This window comes from Morchella importuna (assembly GCF_003444635.1).
Source record: "Morchella importuna strain M04M26 chromosome Unknown Morimp01GS012, whole genome shotgun sequence".
Lineage (NCBI taxonomy): Eukaryota > Fungi > Ascomycota > Pezizomycetes > Pezizales > Morchellaceae > Morchella > Morchella importuna.
In genome coordinates this window covers 938042-961315 of record NW_025763409.1, presented here as the reverse complement: position 1 = coordinate 961315, position 23274 = coordinate 938042, and the positions used below count along the sequence as shown (strand labels likewise).

General features: G+C 45.3%; 5 protein-coding genes across 5 annotated transcripts; 3 read left to right on the top strand and 2 right to left on the bottom strand.

Moving 5' to 3' along the window:
• Positions 1 to 3610: 3610 nt before the first annotated feature.
• Positions 3611 to 4949, top strand: LAJ45_04893 (uncharacterized protein; the record flags this gene model as incomplete). The annotated part of the gene is made up of 4 exons (XM_046114469.1): positions 3611 to 3714; positions 3778 to 3971; positions 4037 to 4766; positions 4847 to 4949. The coding sequence occupies 4 exons, from the start codon at positions 3611 to 3613 to the stop codon at positions 4947 to 4949; spliced, it is 1131 nt and encodes a 376-aa protein (XP_045972495.1).
• Positions 4950 to 8833: 3884 nt separating this feature from the next.
• On the top strand, positions 8834 to 9172 carry LAJ45_04892 (uncharacterized protein; the record flags this gene model as incomplete). Its single annotated transcript, XM_046114468.1, has 2 exons — positions 8834 to 8996; positions 9054 to 9172. The coding sequence occupies 2 exons, from the start codon at positions 8834 to 8836 to the stop codon at positions 9170 to 9172; spliced, it is 282 nt and encodes a 93-aa protein (XP_045972494.1).
• A 3240-nt stretch (positions 9173 to 12412) lies between these two features.
• On the bottom strand, positions 12413 to 12895 carry LAJ45_04891 (uncharacterized protein; the record flags this gene model as incomplete). The annotated part of the gene is made up of 1 exon (XM_046114467.1): positions 12413 to 12895. One exon carries the CDS (start codon positions 12893 to 12895, stop codon positions 12413 to 12415), a length of 483 nt encoding a protein of 160 aa, XP_045972493.1.
• Positions 12896 to 14055: 1160 nt separating this feature from the next.
• LAJ45_04890 (uncharacterized protein) lies at positions 14056 to 14604 on the top strand (the record flags this gene model as incomplete). The annotated part of the gene is made up of 2 exons (XM_046114466.1): positions 14056 to 14408; positions 14478 to 14604. The coding sequence occupies 2 exons, from the start codon at positions 14056 to 14058 to the stop codon at positions 14602 to 14604; spliced, it is 480 nt and encodes a 159-aa protein (XP_045972492.1).
• Positions 14605 to 15941: 1337 nt separating this feature from the next.
• LAJ45_04889 (uncharacterized protein) lies at positions 15942 to 18404 on the bottom strand (the record flags this gene model as incomplete). The annotated part of the gene is made up of 4 exons (XM_046114465.1): positions 15942 to 16550; positions 16619 to 17683; positions 17744 to 18030; positions 18083 to 18404. The coding sequence occupies 4 exons, from the start codon at positions 18402 to 18404 to the stop codon at positions 15942 to 15944; spliced, it is 2283 nt and encodes a 760-aa protein (XP_045972491.1).
• Between the last annotated feature and the right edge of the window lie 4870 nt (positions 18405 to 23274).

Here is a 23274-nt window from a genome sequence, read left to right as displayed (position 1 = left end):
CTTGATTTCCGGGTCTGAGGTGTCCATGTATGTGCCTACACACCTAGATTAGAGTACTCTAGAGTAAGTACTGCGTACCTACATCGTGCCTGCTCCGCCTGCTGATCTCCCGAGCTCTCTCCTCTATGCCAATGAATAATACAGGCACCCCTGAATTTTATTCTCAGTAGGCACAGATAGACAACGCCGCAATTTCCCCTCATATATATAGCGGCAAGATATATTTAATATTTACTGATCACTACGTTTTGACCACCTCTCTCTCCATATTCGTGCGCGATTTATAGCGCAGCTGGCGTTCTTAGGTAAATAAAGAAGGTAGGAAGAGTGTTGCAGAGACCGTACCAACTATACCTAGGAAGGGGGCGGGGTGCAATATCGAGTTCCCTTTTTTCTTTTCTTCTTCGGCCGAGAAAACCCCCGAGGATTGGCCGAGAGAGGTGGTGAGAAGATGCCGATGATGTAAAAAAGATTTTGGTCCCGGAGGTATATGTAGAGGACCGCTGTGTATGCGTGTAAGAAGGAGATGGATAATCATTCGTGTTACAAAAGATTAGCCCATGGGGAGAGGGAGAGTGTGTGAGAGCTTGAGAGAGAGAGAAATAAGCAAAAAAAAAAAAACCACCACCACCACCACCACCGCTGCTGGGTGTTGCAAATATGTCGGAGGATTTCGGCGCAGAAAATGTAACAGAGGGAGTCGACAGAGGGAACGTACGTGAAGGAGGTATAAAGTGCAACAAAAAAAAAGACCGGCGTTTCGCCGTGGAGAATATACACGGGACCTACACCGTAGATGTGAATATGCAGCGCATCTTTGGCTCGTAAGCATGCACAGGCACGGGTTTAATTTGTGCGGGAATTTGGGGATGACCGATATATATATCGTATGATATTACCGGGCAGGATACGGCTACATACTTGCGACGATGGTCCGAGTTTGAAATTTCAGTGTGTCTAGTCAAGTGTACATGTGTGCATGTATCGATATCTAAGCACCGCACCGGCGCGGATGAGTATAGAAAAAACCTCCGATAGCTAGCCCTCTGGTCGGTTTCCGAAAGAATTCCGGCGAACCTCCGGATCTCCGAAATCCCGGGCTTTGCCAAGCAGGGCCCGGAGGTCTACTAAGCTAACCCGGAAGTGCGTACATCTCACGCGCAGTTACACCTTTGGAAAAAAAAACGTTATTCATTGACCGTTTCTACCTATGTGACTTGGCACACAAGACTACATGTATGTAGATATGTAGCTAGTGGCTGGCCTCCGGCGGCCGGGCAAAAGCTTTCCCTTCGGACCTCCGGAGCTCGGGGAAACTTTTGGAGAAAATTCGATGCATTAAACCTAATCTATAAAAAGTAGATTTGCGGCTCTTGGTTTTTTCTTTCTTTCTTTCTTTCTTTCTTTCTCTTTCCTTTTCTTTCTCCGGGGGTAAATAGGATATTTGAGAGTCTTGGAGGTTTTGGCCGGGCCGGGGAATCCGAGTGCTTCCGGGTGACCGAGATCGATGTATGTATAGTTCTAGGCCAACCTCCCGGGCCACCACGACTACCCACCCAGCAACCACAATTGATCCTTTGGAGAGCTAGTTTTCAACCCCTTGCCTTTATAACAGCTCTATTCTCCTAGGCATGCTCTCAACTAGCTACCAAATAAATCATCAGGTAACAGTTCCCAGCAATGAATTAGACCTTCCTCCATGAGGGGCTTTAATACTTAAGGTGATCTAGTACCATATGCCAAATGGGGGTACTGTTGATGATAAAGCTTCTTGAGGCGTACCCAAACATGTTCAATGGGATGGAATAGACAAGCCAGTCCTCCAGAACATCTACCCTATTCTCCTCCAACCAGAGTTGTAAGACTCCGGTTTTTTGCCACAGCAGGGAGGCTGGTCATTCCCTCCTAGCTGTCTGGCGGGGTACATGGTATCTGGGCGCCATCGGTGGTGGTGAAAGATTTTGTGTTCAGGCGTTGCGACCTCGCGCCTTCCCATGACTTATGGCATGGCGCTGTACATACTAGCAATAATTGATCCGAGCTCTCGGGCTTCTGCGAATTCTCGGATGATCACGTACGTCGGAGGCTAGGCTAGCGAGAGACTCATTTAAATATCAAGACAATACCGTACCGAGGACTTTGCCACATATCATAGGGATAGCATTAAGAACACTGCTCAAGTCTGAACATCCAAAACAAAAACTTTACCTGGTCCAGACAACCAGGCCTCAATCCAGCAAACAGACCTTCCTCTATTTGTTACCGCCAACTCCCATTCCAACCAAACTCCAGAGCTCTTTAGAAACCCCCAAACGTCTGCTGCTTCTCGCTCCGACAGTTCCTCCGAGCTCTATGCATCTCCGGAGAACCCCGATCAAAGCTTTTACGTATTGACTGACTCAGATTTCGTCGCCAACACGAGATTTGATTCGCCACATAAATCACGCCATTCAGTCAAATGTTCGGCGACGTTCTGCATGTTGCTTGCGTGACATCCCCGCCCGAGGGTAGCGCCGCGCCGGAATGTAGTTCCTGAATTGCGTATAGGCCAGCGCCATACGGTCTCTCTTTTTTTTGTCAGTCCTGGCGTGTGGACTGGTGTAGTCGTGTGGGTGGTCGTGCGGGCTAGCTATATATAGCGCTAGCTGCTCCTGGATATATCGGTCTTGTCCCGGCCAGGCTGCGCGCCGCTTGTACTGGACGAGTTGCTTTGGGATAGTTGGGCGCGCTGAGAGTGGCTCGTCGCTTTATCAGATCTAATCGATACATTGAGCCGTTAAAAAAGCTTTCGATCATGTCAGCTACAATCACAGGATCTCGCTCGCTCGCTGGCTCATGCGTTGACGGTGCCGGGTAACCATGGCAAGATAACCTGCGAAATAAACATTGACCTTTGACTAACTTCTGCCTGCTAGCTAGCTATGGAGAGCTATTTACGGATTTGATCTGTTCTGCGGAGAACTCATAGGTTATACTTATATGGTGCTGGGGGCTTGGCTTTCTTTACTTTAATGGCGGGAAAATCTAAAAGTTTTAGTTGCAAATGCTATAGGTCCTTTTAGAAGTCCACATCTAGATCTGAGTACGTTTACGTAATTAACGTACGTCTCAACAGTAAAGCTGTTAATTTTTGAAGATGGTTATAAACACACATCATTATCTTTGGACGCACTTCCACGTTACCGCATTGCAAGTGTGATGCTCCATCATTGTCAGATCATCAGTGATCATAGACGCGGTACGGTTGCAAAATCTTGATTTCTACCGTTTCTCAGCAAAACCGGTTCGTAGGAATCCTTCACATTCCCTTCGAGATATCTCCACCCGGTCTTGGCAGATTTCCTTCTCACCTCAGCCATCGACACGACGGGCATCGGAGTCGCTACCGGCATCTCAGCCGATCCCTGCGCGCGCACGTGGAGATTACCCGGGGAATGACTACTTGTATATATGTAGAGCAGCCCCGCTGCGACATTAAACGGCGGGACAGTTGAATTGACCCCACCTTTCACCGGCTGAACTCTCACGATATTTATAAGAGATCGTCCATCATTGGCTTCGAACACCAACCAGACTGCACACACACACACACACACACATCACACACACAATGCCGGAAGACAAGATCCTCAACGACATCTCGCACCGCCGTTTCAACCCTCTGCGCGGGTCTTGGATCCTCGTTTCGCCACACCGCACGAAGCGGCCATGGCAGTATGTTTCATGCTAGCTGGATAATGTGTAGGAGCGGGCAGTCGCTAACAGATGTGAGCGCAGAGGACAGCAGGAATCGCCGTCGAAGGTTACGCTCCCGGATTACGACCCGGAGTGCTACCTCTGCCCCGGGAACAAGCGCGCTGCGGGCGACGTCAACCCGGACTACAAGGAGACCTTTGTGTTCGTCAATGACTACAGCGCCGTCAAAGAGGACCAGCCCGACTACATCGAGCCTCTTGCGGAGTCTGCAGACGGTAGCCCGCACCCCTCCCTCCCCCGCCCCACCCTTATCCTCACATCTAACCCTCTCCGCCCACAGACAAGTCCCCCCTCCTCCTGCGCGCAACTGCCACAAAGGGCAAATGCTACGTAATAACCTTCAACCCAACCCACAACCTCACCCTCGCCGACCTCCCCCCCGCCGACATTGTCCCCATAATCAACACCTGGACCTCCATCTACACCGCGCACCTCCCACCCTCCCACCCACACTACGCCCCCACCCCCGCAATCACCCCGCCCCGCGAGCAATACACCTACCTGCAGATCTTCGAAAACAAAGGCGCCGCCATGGGCTGCTCCAACCCGCACCCGCACGGCCAAGTCTGGAGCACCATCGGCGTCCCCGAAGAGCCCGCGCTCGAGCTCCAGCACATGGCCGCCTACCAGGCCGCGCACGGCACCGGCCTGCTCGCCGACTACGTCGCGCTCGAGCTGCGCAAGAAGGAGCGCGTCGTGTTCGCCAACGCGCACTTTGCCGCGCTGTGCCCGTGGTGGGCCGTGTGGCCGTTTGAGACGATGGTGGTGGCGGTGCGGCAGGTGGCGAGTCTGGCGGAGCTGACGGACGAGGAGAGGGTGGGGCTGGCGGAGGTGGTCGCCCAGGTGACGAAGCGCTATGATAATCTGTTTGAGACGTCGTTTCCGTATAGTATGGGCGTGCATCAGGCGCCGCTGGTGTGTAGTGAGGAGGAGAGGGCGGCGAGTCATCTGCATTTGCACTTTTATCCGCCGTTGTTGAGGAGTGCGAGTGTCAGGAAGTTTTTGGTGGGGTGAGTAGTTCTCCTTAGGTCCCCTTGTGGTGGTGCGTGCTGCGGCTGGATGGGAGTGCTAATTGGGTTGGGGTATGTAGGTATGAGATGATGGCGGAGCCGCAGAGGGATATTACGCCGGAGCAGGCGGCGGAGAGGTTGAGGAATCTGAAGGGTGATGAGGTGTATAGAAAGTATTTATAGATGTGTGCTAACACCCGGCTGGTCTGGAGAAAGAAAAAAGAGAGAGGTAGAGAATAGATAAAGACATAAATATCCTGCAATCTGATTTACTGTTTTTTTTTTAGAGATTTATCAATGCGAATTAGGAAACCGAGAAACGTAGAGAATGGCCGGGTTGTAAGAACTGATGGGTATAAGAAACAAAAGAGAGAGAAAGAGAGCGCGAAAGCTCTTGCAGTTTAGAGGACCAGACTGGCTACCCTGGTACAAAAGACACCGGTAGTTTGGAATAGCATAAAAAAACGTTTAACAATGAGAATTGTTAACATCCACGGACACCGCAATTAATGACTGGCCACAATCAACAATTACATGGTAAAAAATAATGACATTCACGAACTATCACTCGATCCATCCCGACACGAAAAAAAGTATTTTGCCCTCTTTTTCGTTATTTTCTGTTTATTAGACGGTCTGGACAGAGCAGGTGTCATCTGGCTATGAATTGTGAAGATAGATTTTACAGAAAGATGCGAAAGGTCGTTGGGGACGATGTTGTTCAGAATGGCAGGGTTAGGTGTACCATTGGTCTTTCCCCATATGACACTTTCCGGTTCTTGGGGGCGGGTGGGGTGACGGATGGTAAGTTTTTAATTGCCTTCGCTCAACTATCGCTATATGTAATCCGAGCGTTGGTTTCCATCTCTCCAAGACCGAGACTAGTGTGGTCGACGAGCCGGCTCGAGACGAGTAAGAGGTGATATCGATCTCTTCATTGGAACGGGTGTCTCCAGGGTTAGGGTTCCTACAGACACATTTCGTAAAATCAATCACCACGGATATTGTCCGCATGTTTAGTATGGTTAAAATAACACCTCAAAAGCTCGAGCTTTTCAAGTCGAGCAGTGGAGGGAGCTCGAGCCAACTCGACTCGTGAGGTTGGCTGCTCGTGGCTGCTCGAGCTTTGGGCTCGAGTCAAGACTCGAGTCAACTTGTCTTGTCGACCACACTAACCGAGACCCAGCTACATAGTATCTTGAGACGGCACTGGGGGAAGGGGAAATGTTCACAAACTACCAATTATCCCTATGTTAAACCGTGAAATCAGCGGCACTCAAACCGCCCCTTTTATATATATGGTAAATCGTGATTGAAATCAACTCCTACGGTGTTAGATCAGTTGCAATCTTTTTCACCCCGCCGCATTCCTCCGTCGTGATAAAATGCCCGGATCCATTCCTTGCGCTTAAGCGTCTTATATCATGATTCGCACCTTAATTAAAAAGGGTTTATTTGCAGAGTGCCTCTTTTGATCTGGCCAGCTGGCCGACGGTGAGAACATTCTACCTTTGCCACACATAATAATCAACCGCACGGGCATTTTGCATGGTGGAAGCTTAAATTCTCAGCTGGCCATGGGCCGGTTTCATGAGATCAAAATACATATTCTCAGAACTATTATGTCTTAATTTTTTTTTAGCAGGTTTGAAAAATGTTGTTTGTGTGTGTAGTGGGGTGTTTTACTCATCCCATGGTCGTACGGCGGCGCTTCATGGCGGATTCTATTTTCATTACTACATGTACTTTCCTTTTTATATGAGGCTTTATAAATTAAGTGTTGGTAAAGTGAATGATATAAAAAGAGCATAGGTTATGTAACTCTCGTTTCTTAGCCCTTCGATTCCTACAAAAGGGAATGCGATTTTGACTGCGTTTCTTTTCTTACGGGGCCTGGTCCACTCATCATGTGGGATCGAGATCTAGACTTCCCTCAAAGCCTGCACCTACAATGTATATCAACTACATACTAGTATTTTCAGTTAAGGGTGTTTACAACTCTCTCGAAAGTACTCCACCGTAGCTTGCGAGAGAGCAAGGAGAAAAGGAAAAAAAAAGGAAGGGCATTGTGTTCGTTATCCAGGATTCCCACATGGTCACCCACTGCAGTACTGACTAAGCGATATGTTGTTTATGTGATAGTATGTCGGGATCGATCCAACCCGGAAATGGTCGCGGGGAACCCGTTTTGGGCGTGGAGAACTGCTTTTTGATTATGTTTTATGATGTCCTCCTAGACGCCCATTACCCCGCTCCGCTGCAAAAATACCAACAGCGCGCATCACCAACAAGCCTGCACGGGTGAGGCAGACAATCCCCCAAAATCCTAAAAAATCCCTCAGCGCGCACCACCAACAAGCCTAGTAAGCTGCGCGGGTGAGGCAGACAATCCCCCAAAATCCTGAAAAATCCCTCAGATCGAGCTGAAAGTAGCGCTGTTTAAAATTAAACACAGACCTGCAATGTCTTACCTTCTGAAAGCATATGGTGTGTCACAACATTGATTTTGCTTACTAACACACAAATTACGTGGTCTAGGAGTGACATTGTCCCGGCCAAAATATTTTTATAACTCTACAACAAAGAATGATTTTAAAAGTCTGAGCAGATATAATGATTGAGCAGGTGAAACTGAGCAGATCTATCTAATAAAATTAAAAATGTGTGTGGTAGTTAATGAGCTATAGGCTGTCAAAGTCAAGGTATCCAAACTACTCCGTAAGAAGACTTCCCTCCCCCGGGGCTCACTACCAAATGATAACCCATTAAGGTGCCCAAGTTTGCCTGACTATTATTCTAAGCCGGAACAGTTGACCCTCCCCTGGGGCTCACTACCAAATGATAGCCCATTAAGGTGCCCAGGTTTGGCTGACTATTATTCTATGCCGGAACAGTTGACTGCTCCCCCGGGCTGACTACCAAATGATAGCCATTAAGGTGCCCAAGTTTGCCTGACTATTATTCTAAGCCGGAACAGTTGACCCTCCCCTGGGGCTCACTACCAAATGATAGCCCATTAAGGTGCCCAGGTTTGGCTGACTATTATTCTATGCCGGAACAGTTGACTGCTCCACCGGGCTCACTACCAAATGATAGCCCATTAAGGTGCCCAGGTTTGGCTGACTATTATTCTATGCCGGAACAGTTGACTGCTCCCCCGGGCTCACTACCAAATGATAGCCCATTAAGGTGCCCAGGTTTGGCTGACTATTATTCTATGCCGGAACAGTTGACTGCTCCCCCGGGCTGACTACCAAATGATAGCCCATTAAGGTGCCCAGGTTTGGCTGACTATTATTCTATGCCGGAACAGTTGACTGCTCCCCCGGGCTGACTACCAAATGATAGCCATTAAGGTGCCCAAGTTTGCCTGACTATTATTCTAAGCCGGAACAGTTGACCCTCCCCTGGGGCTCACTACCAAATGATAGCCCATTAAGGTGCCCAGGTTTGGCTGACTATTATTCTATGCCGGAACAGTTGACTGCTCCCCCGGGCTCACTACCAAATGATAGCCCATTAAGGTGCCCAGGTTTGGCTGACTATTATTCTATGCCGGAACAGTTGACTGCTCCCCCGGGCTCACTACCAAATGATAGCCCATTAAGGTGCCCAGGTTTGGCTGACTATTATTCTATGCCGGAACAGTTGACTGCTCCCCCGGGCTGACTACCAAATGATAGCCCATTAAGGTGCCCAGGTTTGGCTGGCTGTTGTTCTAAGTCAGAACAGTTGATTGCTCCCCGGGCGACTACCAAATGGTAGTCCAGCGGTCTCTGTGAGCGGCGTTGAACCTATGGCTAGTAGACGCTGATCTTTTTTTGCCGACCCCGTTCGCTTAAAAGGTTTATTTCGAGGGTGCAAATAAAGGGATTTGTTCTAGTGGCGTGCCATATTGGTTTCGGGCCACTTTGGTAGTTGCGTTGTGGTGTGTGGCTTGGCAGACCTTTTGTATACAAGCATCATTCGCAATCAAACCTCTCAACCAAACCTCTCAACCAAACCTCTCAACCAAATCTCTCCGTCTTAATCGGCCAACAAAGACTTATAACATTATAGCTCTAACGATGTTCTCCTTTACCATTCCCAAGCTCTTCCTCCTTCTTGTTGCTCTTCTCACGACACCAATCTTTGGTGATTATGTCGAACTTCCTGGCCATGCCAAAAGCTTTGGTGGACTAGAAGCTCGGACACCTACCCCTGCACGTAAAAAAGGAGGTAGCTCAAATGGTATATTATGATATGTAATAAATTTGATAAATACTGACTGGTTTATCTCTTCAAAAGCCAATTCAACTGAGACTACTAGTGCGTCAGGGACCGCAAACTCCGCGCCAAACAACGTTATCAATCTCGCCGGTGTCGGTGCTGCCGTCTTTGTCGTTGGGACTGCTATTATGTTTTAAGTTGATGGGGTTGTATGTTGTATTAGTTGTGTAGCTTCCCCTTTTGTTTTATTCCCGGTTGGAGATTGAGGCTTGTTTGATGGAGACATCTGTTGTATTTGTTTTATAACTTCTGTTTTGTTTTATTCCCGGCTGGAACGGTATTTGTTTCTTATCCACCATGAGATTGAGGCTTCTTTGATGGGGCAAATGTTGTAGTTTTCTCATACCAGTATTTTCAATAGTCTATCCTAAATGCATTGAACTATTGACAAATAGAGCATCTCGTATCAGGAGACAGATTATCAATTTATCAGAGAGTAATATATCAGCTGCAAAAGGGGACGCTCAGGAGGGTTCGTTAAGCCAATACGGAAATTGTTATAGAATCATTGTAGAAGAGTGTCTATGATGATGTAAATAAATGGAGCTTCCAACTACAGCCTCATATAATTACACTGTAGTTTACTTAATTCTTCACGACGATATTTATAGTGGTTAGGTACCAATGACATTAGAGTTAGAGAGGGAGTTCTCCGATCTTATCTTATCAATCACGTGCCATAATTTAACGACATTCGCGTGAGGGAAAGTAAGCCGCACGGGATAAAAAGCCGTATGGTATATAACCCGGCAGGGTTTTACAAAATTGATTACTAATCATGACAGAAATATCGTGTAAGGGATCAAAACCCGTAGGGGATTGGAGGCCGTAGGCAATGAGAACCCGTAGGGTACTAGACACCGCAAGCGATGGGCGGCTATCATGCACGTGGCGAAACCTTTTCTGGTTGGCGCTGCAGGAAAATCTATACAGTGATTAAACAGGAGGTATAACTCACACAAAACTCCTTACTGTTTCTGTCATTATTAGATAATAAAAATACAGTCTTTTCGTATATGAAAACATATGACATCGCGCGCACTAGCGCCAAGGTATCTAATAACATGCTATCCCCTCACTTGAACCGTAAAGGATGTGCTGTTGGTGTTGAACAATAATAACATTAGACCGTGTGCACCTGTGCCGAGCATGTACCTGTGCCGAGCACTTTATAATAAAGGCAGCATTTTAGCCACCATTTGGAGTGGATCCCTAGAGATCAGATAAGATGCTCGGCACAGGTACATTCTCGGCACAGGTGCACACGGTCTAGCTCTTTAGGTGCGCCCAACTCCTTCGATTGGCCTATTCAAGTTCCGGGTGACAACAGTATACAAAACCAAAAAGACGAGACAATTTCGCTTTGTTAGCGGCTTATATAGGTAAATCCCTTGGATATAAAACTACTTTTTAGTATTTTTCCCATGCCTATTGCTCCTCGTACTGAAGTGTATAAGTTTAGTACCACATGCGGTGAACACTCACTCGCGCGGGCTCGTCGCGCACCATAGAAACGATTAACAGTCATTGGCCGAAAGGAAAGGAAATATATACCAGTTTATCTGGTTGCGATACGCGACTCGACGAGCCCGCGCGAGTGAGTGTTCACCGCATGTGGTACTAAACTTATACACTTCAGTACGAGGAGCAATAGGCATGGGAAAAATACTAAAAAGTAGTTTTATATCCAAGGGATTTACCTATATAAGCCGCTAACAAAGCGAAATTGTCTCGTCTTTTTTTTTTGGTTTTGTATCCCTTGGACGGATGAAAGTTGTCAAAAGCGCTCCGACCGGAACGACTGTACCGTTTTCTCACCTAAATAATCCTTGCTCAGCATTCCCCCAAACGCGAGTCTATGCAGCAGCACTTGGCAAACCAACTTCAACCGCCACAACCAAATCAAAAATATCATCTACTATCTACTATCTACTATCTACTATGTACTAGAATACACTTTTTCTTAATTCGTTGCGGTCTGATTGGTCGACACCGACATGGGTGTTTAGTAAGCATGACACATCAAAGTACTGAACACTCGAGAGGAGGAGGACGGGGCCGAAGGCCTCTCATAATTCTAGAGGGAGAATTAAACAGAGGATGTGGAATGGGGGCGCCGAAGGCCCCCATCGAAGGCCTTCCATAATTATTTGATACCCATAATCCAATAACTCGCGGTCGCGAGTTGGCACACCCCTAGTCTCATTGTACACCATAGTGTTTTTAAATCGTGTTCTTAAACCTGGAATTACATATACAGCCACTCTGCAAAAGTGTTCGTGATTTCGTTTTAACGTCAGTGGCAGTGTGGCGCACCCATAATGTTGACGCCATTAATGCTGAGATTTAAAACAATAAAAAACCTATAATATAGTTCATAACTATATAAAAATAAAGTAGGTCATTGATCTTATTCTTCATTGATTCCGGCGCCATTGGTCACTGGGAAAGTCTTCTGTTGGAGAGTTTTTGATGGCAGCGGAACCGCTAAAAAGTTCCCGAACCACCCAAAACCTACTCTATGATGGAAGTACACCCATTATTGACAAATCAGAATCATAGGAAGTCTGGACACGAGACAGCAAATATTCAAATTCTGGTTTTTTAGTACGAGGAGCAATATCTATGGAAAAACATTAAAAATTTGTTTTCTATATAAAGAATATATTTATATAGGCTGCGAACAAAGCGAAATTATCTGAATATTTATGAGGAGTTTGTAGATTCATAGAGTGTGGTGTCCGTTGCTATGCAGGTTAGGAGTCACGGCTCTTATCCAATCAAGGGACAGAGATCAGTCATCAGCCAGCACTCGGGCTAGCCGCTTACTAAATCATGGGCAATGATATTTATTACCAGAAAGATGGACAAATTATACAAATGAAATAAGCGACGGGACGCCTGTAGTCAACCCCGGCGATACATCCTACTTCTTAAACTGAAAGATACGAATCGTATAGACAAAAGAAATGATACATGCAAAGTAAATGACAAACGAAATAAGCGGCGGAATGCCTGTAGTCAACCCCGGAAATACATCTTACTTCTCACACCTTGAGCTGAAAGATACGAATCGTATAGACAAAAGAAATGATACATGCAAAGTAAATGACAAACGAAATAAGCGGCGGAATGCCTGTAGTCAACCCCGGAAATACATCTTACTTCTCACACCTTGAGCTGAAAGATACGAATCGTATAGACAAAAGAAATGATACATGCAAAGTAAATGACAAACGAAATAAGCGGCGGAATGCCTGTAGTCAACCCGTCCACATATACCTACTCCTCGCCGACGATACCGAGACAAAGGGAATCATACATGCGAAGTGAATGACAAATGAAATAAGACCCACCCCTCCCAACAAGATGTTTTTTTACATCGACCATGCGGGGCCTCGAGGTTTTGCATTCAACAAGGCTCTTGATGTAGATCCTCCCCTGAATGCGTGTTCAATTCTAAGAGTAGTGCATTTCTTGGTGAAAGCTCGTCTTGTTTTGTCCCGATTTTTGGCTGCCTCGCGTGTTTTGCTTGATTCTAGGCCCGCATAATCATTGTAGAGTTTAATCACTGGATCCAACTCGCGAAGATCGACTTTTTCGAGATCCAAGATTGCCCAGCATAGGAAAATGACTGTAGCCATCTTCACCAGCGCATCCGACGGTCGTGAGTTCGGTGACAGGTTGATACATCGTTCCCAAACCGCTTCAAATTTGTAATGTGGGTCCAGAATTTCGATGACAGGTGTGCCATCTTCGATAAAGTCACAGCATGCTTGGACTAGTAGGTTGTTTGATTTGACTCCTTTGGGCGCTGGAAGGCTCCAAGCTCGGCAGGAGATGCTAGCGATGAATTCCATATCGATTGTGTAGTGACGTGGGGGATATAGAGTGTTGGAAATATAATAGAGAGGGATGGTTTTACAGATAGAATTGTGGTGATGGATAGTTTTGGAGAAATGTTGGAATGAAGGGATGGTCTGCGAAATGAGGGGGACCTGCTCCTATTTATCCTCTACGATAGAAGAGGGCGAAGCAAGTTCCCCACCTCGAGCAGGTGGCCTTAATCAGCTGGCTACGAAGCTGGGCGAAGTAAGTTCCCCTACCTCGAGCAGGTGGCCTTAAACAGCTGGCCACAGACTGGGTTGAGACGATGGTGCCGCCAACAAGCTACATATTTTTGCATGAACTACGTCCTATGTTTAGAGATTAACAAATCAGGTGGCTACATAGTATTCCGTAGCAACAGCATCAAGTATAAACAACCAGTGATATCATTCAATTCATTTCAAAAGAAACCGCCCAAAGCTCCCTCATAGTTAACTGCTTGCATGTGATATGAAACTACAAGAATTGCCCCGCTTTCGATTCCCCCTCTCTGAGTCTCTGCTCCAACTTATTTATAACCCTATCCTTTCTTTGGATTTCATCTAGAGCGTCTTCGAGCTGGCTTCTCAGCGATCGACATGTGACTTCTGCGTTTCGAGCTGTTTGGAATAATTGGTATAGCCTCTGATAGCTTTTTTCGGCTTGGTCAAGCTGGGTTTCAAGGACTTGGATCCGATGGCAACAAAATGTTGTATGTAGATCTGCAGTTGGTCCTTTCAAATTGTTAGATTTAAGTTCCAGTATCTATTAACATTGGGGGGTAACACACGGGTTCTCTCCATTATGGTTCGTAGTGTTGGTTGAGAGTGATGAGCTTACTGCGGGCATCCTGGCGCTCTTTTATTAACTGAAACTTCTAAGCTTTTCCCAGTTTTTCGGGTGGTCGGGGCGAACGCCAACTCTAGGAATCTTGTTTCCGTGATGTCATGACGAGTGTTCATTCGGTTCCGATTATAGACGTATGCGCTCACCGACATGCCGTAGTGTTACCTTCGGAACCGAACATTCCAACACCGGACCCGAACACTGGAACCGAACATCTCTACTTTAAATTCTTAGCATATTATATAAGAGCAGGGGATGACCTGACGGCCTTTATCCACAATCACATACGACCAAAAATTCAAAGGCCATGACCGACCAGGGACCCTCCAATAGCAACACTTTCATGATGCCCTTAGACGATTTTACAGACGATGAGTTCCGGAAGCTTCTTGACGAGTGGTGTACACCGATGGACTTGGAGCAGCTCCGATCCCCTATTTTGATGGATAACCCAAACACCGCTTTCGCATTCGACATGACCATCCCCGGTTCTTCTAATCTCCACGAATCTTCTACTCTCATCGGCTCTTATACCCTCAATTCTACCGTCAACGCCACTGGCCCTCGAGACCCAAGCTTTTCTGTTGAGACAAGTCCAATCCAGTCTCTTCAAGTCCCTGATACCAGTGATCTTAAAGAGATTGACGATTTGAAGGAAAGGTGCGTAGGTTGATAGCCTCTGTAATGATCATTGCAACCTGAAGCCTAATATATATGCTGGGTCGATAGGGTACGCTACCTAGAACAGAAAGTGAGAGCTTTCGATCACTATATCCAGCAGCTAATTCCCTGGACTATTGGGATTGCGAAAGAATTTGAGAAATTGGCTACCCTCATTTCATCAAAAAGAAAGTAACTTTTATCTTGTACTCAGTGTTAGCGACGTCTTGTTATGATATATACATGTATCATATGTGTAGTGCCAAGAATCAGACAATTTCATACCATACGAGATAGCTTTTTTTTTTTTGTTTAATTCATTGATTGCATGCAAACCATACGGGGTAGCAAATTGAGTTCCGGCATATCGAATTGCGACTGTAGTCTAGTTGAGCTATTCTTAATGAATTAAACCGAATTTTTTTTTTGAACCCTTCAAGTTCTAAGGTTCAGGTGAATAGAATTAAGTCGTGTAACTTTTTATGACGGGTCCAGATTCAATTGTTCCTAAATTAGGTACAAAAGGGCTGACTCGGCCTCCTTGCCCGCACAAATTCTTAATTCTAATATGTAGCTCATAAAGGATAGGCTACTTTCTTGAAAATATATCTGACCCGCGGCGCACCTGATATCCGGCCGGGTGCAAAACCTCTGCTGGTCCAAACAACACGTGCGTCATACTAATTCAATCTGCTTCTGACTTTACATACCAGCTGATTACTGTTACTGTTAAATAGCAGACCTAACTTCTTCGGTTCAGACGGTGTCTCTGAAATTTAGACGTCCCACGGATATAGTCAATAAGGAGGTATGTACAGCCGCATTGGCACCTCCGAGCCAAACCCACGAGGCAGCCCTTTTCAATTCTCATATTCGAGACAATTGCCAGAGAGAGCTGCAATTTCTCTATTCCGGTCATACCTATCAATAAGTTGGTATGCGCGAGCGCCATGGTTGTTGGTGGGCTACAATTCGTGGTTTAGCATGTGGCCTTGGCAACCCCCCAATGCGGCTGTACATACAGTAGATGTACTTCGGGGGTAGGGGTAAGTGAGAAGACACCCTTCACGCAATCTTGGCATCGTGGTGTCTTCTCACTTATCCCTGATACCGAAGTACATGTATGTATGACGTTACTGTTAGGTTAGGCACTAGCACCATTATGGTAGTTGGTCCATTTATGGCCATATGACGGGAAGATCTCGCTTAATCGCGGGTTTGGCGAAAAACTAACTTCCAATTATCTAAAGCGAGCTTATCCTCCAGCCAATAATCAGCGGAAAAGCCCTGTACTACATGCGATAGCTGCGTTTGACCCTCCCTCACATAACAAACTACGTAGATGGCTTGATTAAACGCGGGCTCCAACCTAATCGACCTAACCGCCAATGAACACAAGGACATAACACCCGCACTTGTGAGACAATGATATCATACATGCTAGTAGTTCATTAGGCAACCTCAAGATAATCCCACCCGATTCTGGCAACATACGCATGTAACAAGTAGACCTTTACAATACCTCCTCATTAGTTACTTCTGGAGAGTGACAACCCCCGTTCTACCAGAGGTCAGGGTTTCTTCCACTTTCTGCAGAGCCATTATCTGCCCATTACCATCTTTTACCGTAAACTGTTGTTTTGCGGCTTCTACCATTAGTTCACGAAGTTGGTTCTGGCCTATGAAAAACTTCTTAGACTGCGAATCAGAGTATTTGAACCTCGCATCAAAAATTGTTTTAGTCGTACCGGTTCTTGACACCTTGAGTCGTACATTATTGACATTACTAGTAATATTAGGCTTTAAGCTAACCCTCATTACAGCCCCCTTCAGGCTTGTCCGGGTTAACTTCTGTCTAGGGTTTGACGCTGATGGTGACCCTAGAAGATCTTCCATGGATATATCTCCATCCTCCCAGACATTGTATTGTTCAGAGGAGGCAATTGAACTCGGTGACAGTGCTTCGGTGTTCGGATTGGCCTCCACAGCAACCGTCGCGAGGGGTGGTGGAAGTACTGGGTTGTCCGGATTGGCCTGCGCAGCCACCGCGAGCGGTGGAGGCACTTGGGTTTCTAGGTCGGCCTGTGCAGTAGCCGTGGAATTCGAAACGGGTGGTAGTTGCGGGGATGGTAATTGTAAGTCCTGTTATCTATTTTAGCTTTTAGGGTCCAAAGTTATATTAGGTATAGGTGTAATAGTAATAATCTTACCATTTCAGAATTTTGAGCATTCATTAGCTCAAAATTATCTGACCCGAAAAACGCTAGATAAAAGGAAACTCTCACGAAAAAGGAAGAAATATCGTTATCTTGACCTCCAGCACGATTTTCGTTGATTTGGGGGATAAAAAGATTATTCTTATCTCTCAGGTAATCAAATTCGAAAGGTCTACCACATCTCCGAACAAAACGATCTTTACTCAGGTGTTGTCCTGTGGTTCCCTGTAGATTCTGCGGCTCCCCACCCCGTTTTTCAAATGCTGCAAGAATTCGGGAGATGTACTTGGCGTTCAACTCTAAGGTTGACTGGTCATAGATGTAAAGCTCAGCGGGTTTTGTTCTCTGTAGGAACGCCAAAGCAATTTGATAATCGGGGTTCTCCGATCTTATTTTCTGAATCGCTGGAGAATCGAAACCAAACCGGTATGCCAAGTCTGCAAATCGAATTAAGGTGCCAGGATCAACTTCCTTAATGATAGGCTTAGGTTGTCCATTCTCCTTGAGCGGTGGTAAAGAGACCAAGTCAGGGAAATGACGCATCGCGTATATCCAAAGTTGTCTATACCCAAATTCCATCTTTTCTCGCAAGCTCCCATAACATGATCCAAACTCCCCTTCGCTCAACTGTAGCTCAACTACTTCGTCGCAACTGCCGGCGGGCCGTGTAGCTGGTACCGTGAATACTTGCTGAAACTCTCTGTAAACTGATGTTTTGGTTGATCTTTTCATCGGCCCAATTAATTTCTTCATCGAATTCGCAAGTGGTTCAAGGTATTTAAGGTCCTCGAAAAATGTAAAGAGGCTTGGTATAATTCTTTTTGTTGCGCGGATATTATGGAGTATAAGCCCTCTGATTCTTACATCTTGAATTGATGGAAATAGTTCTCCCTTTTCCATATTTTCTGTTATTTCCTGGAAATCCTTTCTCGACGAGTTGGGGGCCCTCAGTTGTAATCGTCTCACAGAATCAGAGTCTGTGAAAGTCTGGAAATCTATACAACCTGCAAAGATCCCGGACCAGACTAGGTAAATGTGGTGAAGATAATGAATAATTTCCTATTATTGATTAGAACTTGTTATAAGCTACAACACAAAAGAGCCATAACCTATACATACCTCATCGCATTTAAGAGATAGAAATCTATGTAAGGAGCCCAGCTGAAGCCCAGTCCACAGTCCCGGAAACACAAGGAGTTTGTCGAATGCCTGGCAAAACTGAGGATGTCTTATCAGTTGATGTAGATCCTGATCCTTTCCTTTTGTAAGTCGTGACCACCACTCCCTCTCCCCCGAATCATCACCCAGCTTGGTACACATCCGAATATGTCGCCAAATCTCACCATCACTAATATTCAAGGAGTTTGTAAAATCTCGGACAACATGGCTTTTTAATTGTTCGTTTGCTATCTTACGTCAGTTGATTTTAACGGACATCTGGAAAACTCATTTACATACGGTCGACAAAGATATCAACCACCCAAAACTGGTCCATCGGAGGTAGGTATTCGTATGCCGCTAGAAGCCGATGTCTCCCGTGTAAGCATAGGAGTTCGTCATCTCCAAAATCGAGATTAAGATAAGGTCCAACTCCTGGCCCTAGTCCTGCTTTGTTTATAGTTTGTCGGAACACATCTTCATCGGCAAGTACTGGTATACTATTACTTCTGTCCAGACGGAAACAACCTTCTGTGTCGAAAATTCTCTTAATCCTCTCAATGTTCTTCCGATCAAGGTCTCTTGCGTATTGATCATTGTTTAAAAATTTAATAGCCTTCATTCGAACGATAGCTGTACATTTAAGAGAAGATTGTCTAGCAGAAAGCAAGAGCTTGTCTGCAACTTCTGCTTGTGATTGATTCATCTGATGGATAATGTGTACTTGAGGCGAAGGGTTAACGCTTTAGAGGAGGGGCACTAACAGAATCAATAGAGAGGTGTTGACAGAGGTAGTGGTTGTGTTGACGGAACTAAGCGCGGAACTACCCTTCTTCTAGCGCGAAAAAAACATGTAACTCTAACAGGGCAGCATCGCCGGCATAGTAAGTTCCAACGGATGCCAAGATCGGTAGCTTGAGTCAAAGGCCTGGAAGCCTAGGAGTTAGGCGCATACCCGAGCGGCCCACAACAGCGAAAGTGTACTCAATCACGGAGTATCACTTTAAGCTTTTTGACCCTTCCTTTTTGGTGACAAAACCTCAGACCAAAATAGAACAAAGCAAAGCGATGAGGGCACCTGCAGGTATATAGTGTTTCCCATGCATTTTGTTCCTCCCTAGCATGTCTCAATTTTAATACTTGTACTGGGGGTGCCGGAAGGTGATACAACGATCAATTAGTCCATATTCCTCGACAATCAAACTAGCTAACAGAATCTGGAGCCAATATATGGTAATTTAGAAGCTGGAGATCCTAGTTATGGTAAGAGTTAATATGAATAGCCATTGCTTCTCCTTTTATTACTGTCTCTTGTTACAAGTTGTTCTTTTGCACGCTAAAAACCCCAAATCAATGACCTGAAAAAATGCAGACTCGATTCTAGAGACTCATGTATCATGCATATGACTAAAATATCTATCTCGTTCAAGCATTGTGTTGTGTCAAAAATTGAAATTCTGAGTGCCTTTCCGAGTTGCTAGGCCAGGTCAAACTTTCCGGCATCCCCAAGTATAACATGGTATTTTATCTAAAAAATATCGGCTACCAAATTGCTCGCCATAGTTCTTTGGGTGTCGAGTACAATCAATAAAAGAAAGATAAAATCCAAAAAAGAACCAACCAAATAAAAAATGATCAAATAAAAAAAAACCAAGCAAAAAGCCAAATAAAAAAACCAAAAAAAAAGAAAACCAAGCAAAAGACCACAAATGAAATAACGAACCATCTGTCGGAACCGCACCGATCTAGCACGTGCCCTGCTTAGCTAGAAATTAGTCTAATTGAAATTAATATATTAGTACCACCAAGGAGGGTTCAGCTGCAGTCACCGTTAGATAAAGTTCAAACACTTACTATGTGTTTACTCGTCGTTAATGGCAATCGCGAATACCCTTTGCAAAGACACAGCCTCCGCTTCTTGAGGGAAGTCGAAGTCCCCCAGTATGTCAGAGATTTTGGAGATGGCTTCCAAAGTAGCCTCTTTAAACCGCTGGCGATCAGCTCGAGCTTGATTATGAAGTGTACGTATTCGACGCCAGGGCACTGTGTCTTTCAGTTCTTCAATCTCTTGTTGTAAAACTTTGACCTCTTGTTGTAAGGCTTTGATTTGTTGTTGTAAGACTTTGATTTGTTGTAGGCGTTCAGTCAACTCTTGCTGTGTTTGGAGAAGAACAAGCCTCATATCTATACAAATAGTACAACCTCGGAGCTTTGTAGACATGACAATAACGTTATCGTTGATCCTGATCTGATTCCTTTTGGGAAGGAGACTAGATTGGCCCCATTTATAAAGCACAATGTAAACGTTGCGCCTAGTGGGATATACCTGCATCAGGCGCTTTAGGTCCAACTCTGAGCTCCTATGCCCACTTTCCGCCCCCTTTGGCCATATTTCTGCTCCAATGACCCGAATTAAGACCACCCCAAAATAAACGGTCCCTGAATATGGAAGTCACAGGCGGATCACGTCTCTTGACGAACAGGGACCCCAAGTATGGCAAGAAACAGTCACGTCAAGCAACAGCCAAGCTGCGAGATATTATTTTATTATATATATATATATACACACAAGTGCGGTCCAGACTGCGGTTGCATTATATTAATTCTGATTTCTAAATAAAATACTCACACTAACCCCCTTGCAATTGCTCGCATAAGCTCTGGGAGTTCAAGGCTGATACATGAACCCGGGGGTGCCGGAAAGTGATGCAACGATCAAATAGTACATACTTCTGAACAACCAAACTAGCTAATAGAATATGGAGCAAACCTAATGCAACTTAGAAGCAGAGTCTATTCTAGAAACTAATTTATCATGGGTATGACTAAAAATCTATCCTGCTCAAGCATTTTGTAAGTTCTGAGTATATTTCGGCATTGCTAGGTCAAGCGTTGCATCACTTTCCGGCACCGCAGGTACATGAGTTTATATAGTGGTTAATTATAGCTGTGAATTTTTGTTCATCCATGTCAGCCCCTTCCCGGAACGGAATTCCTCTACCTCGGGAGTAATTCTTTGCCTATACATTACACAGTTCTAACTAATAGAAAGGCTTCGTGATTACAATGAGGAAGCTTATATCGATAGCAGATAAAGTACATTTAGTAAAATATTATGGTCATTCTTTACAATACGATCAAGCTTATAGAGTACACAACAAGATGAGATTACTGTCGTGTCCAAATCAAATCATTAGTTTAGGGGACATCAATTTACTTCAGAAGGACTTACTAAATCACGCTAGTGTAAGCCCATGGCCATCACTTTATATTCCTCCATGGTAATTTCCCTCTCAGGATCAAGATCCTTTCTTTCATCGACCGAAAAGTTATTGATATTCATATGCTCTTCAAGGTGGGCATGTACCTTATACACTCTAATTAGTATATGTAGAGCTAGAGAGAGATATTCCAATACCTTTGCTGTGTCAGCTTTACCCCCTTCATTGTCAAGGTGGTAATGTTTACGAAGCTGCTTCAGCTTGGCGCGGACTGCATCATATGTTCTCCCGGGTTCTCTGGGAGCTTTGAGAGCCAGTAGCTTTGAAATATTCTCGTGAGTAATGCCACGGTTTAGATAAAAGTAGAGGTAGGCTATCTCGTGGGGGGACCACTGCCTGTCGTTGGTCATGGTGAGTATGGACTTGAATTTGGAGTTGGATTTGTGATTTGCGATTGGGATGTATTGGATTGAACTTGGGTTTGGATTTGCGATTGGGATGATTGATAGGAACAGTAAGGCTTTTATGTTATAAGCCCAAAGCTTAAAGGTTAGGTCTATAGGCTGATATTGCTCACATGGGTATTGATACTTTGAAGTCCTGTTACCCCGTTCCCACCAAGTTGCTGCGCTCGGAACCGAACATTGTAGTCTAGGCATGGGTCTTAGACTCTTAGGTTCGGAACCGAAGATTGAGGTCTTACGCTTTAAGCGCCGTTGGACAGCTACCGGAAATTTCGTTACGCTGCAGCAGGGATTCGATAAAAGACTACTCTGATAGGTCTAAACGCATTTATTCCTACAGCGCGCAGGCTAGATTTGGGTATAATACACGCAGGATCAACGATGCATGATTTGGCCAGCTGAACAAGCTTTGATCCTTGCACTATCTTGCGCAATCCAGTCTATATAAATAAGAACATTTCTCCAAAGCAGTAGGCAAAGATCTTAAGATCAATTCGACATCACAATGAAATCCAACCACTATACAACAGACGATATTGAAAAAATCTTGGAACTTCAATCAAAGTATGGAGACAAAAAATGGGGGGCAATTCAGCAGGAATTCAACAAGGGAAACAGTAATCCCAGATCACAGGAAGCCCTCCGAAGGAAATTCTACAAGTGTAGAAGAACGAAGGCCAATTCTAGCCACAAGGTATTATAACAGCTGCTCCCCCATTAGTAAGTGTGCTAAATAGTATGTACACAGGCTCCTAGCACGACCTGCATGCGTACCGGTCCTACTCCTACTCCTCCCTCAACTCCACCACCTACCCCGAATTCTACCGATTCGATACATTCAATAGTGTCTCCGAAGAATCAAAATTTCGTCGCTATTAGCTCTGGAGAATGGGGATATGATCACAATGAAAATTTCATCACCTCTAGCTCTGGAGAAGGGGGATATGATCACAATGAATATGGTTTTGGTGCGGTTGGATATGGTCAGAAATTGCGCTATCCTTCAGAACTGGTGGGCTTGTTGAGATACGAAAATTTTTTTTCTTCTAATGATTCTATGGATGTATCTATTTAATTGGGGTTTTTCTCGTTATCAATTTGAGTTGTAGACTGGCGCTAGTGGCGGATCTTTGCTCAAGCAGTAAAAATTGTGGGGATTAGGAGTTAACAGTATAAGTAACTTATATATTATAATAAACACAGGCCCCTTAACTGGACCTGAGCCAGCTGTAGTACTAAATATATACTTCAATACGAGGAGCAATAGACATGGGAAAAATACTAATTTAGGTCGCTACCTGCAAAGCGAAACTGTCTTGGCATTTTTTAATTCTGACACTGGTGCCACCCGAGACTCCCATCCCTTCGTCTGTTCCCGCGAATCACGGCCATTGGCGTCGTGATCAACCAAAATCTATGTAACGACGATTGTTTAAAGCACTACTCGTAGCAGACCAGTCCAGTCCGGAAACGCAAAAAAATTACGAGTCTCAATTTTGCACCGCCGACAGCCGCTTCTAGTTAGTCTATGAATCTTGTGTGGTGAGCCACGAATCGCCACAAGTCCGAAGGGATTACAACCAAATCAATCCTAGCCGTGTTGAGTTACTATTACAGAGTGGTGTCAGTCTACAAGGGTCATTGGGTCCTCTCCTGGGAGGGCCTTTCCCGCGCACTCATTGGATATCGAGCTCGAAGGTCACCTCCCAAAGACCTCTCCCCCATACTTTCTACCCCCCATTCAGGCTGCAGTTTGGGTACTAGGGTCCGGGCCTCTGGGTCCTGTTTATTTTCCTTGGTTATGCTA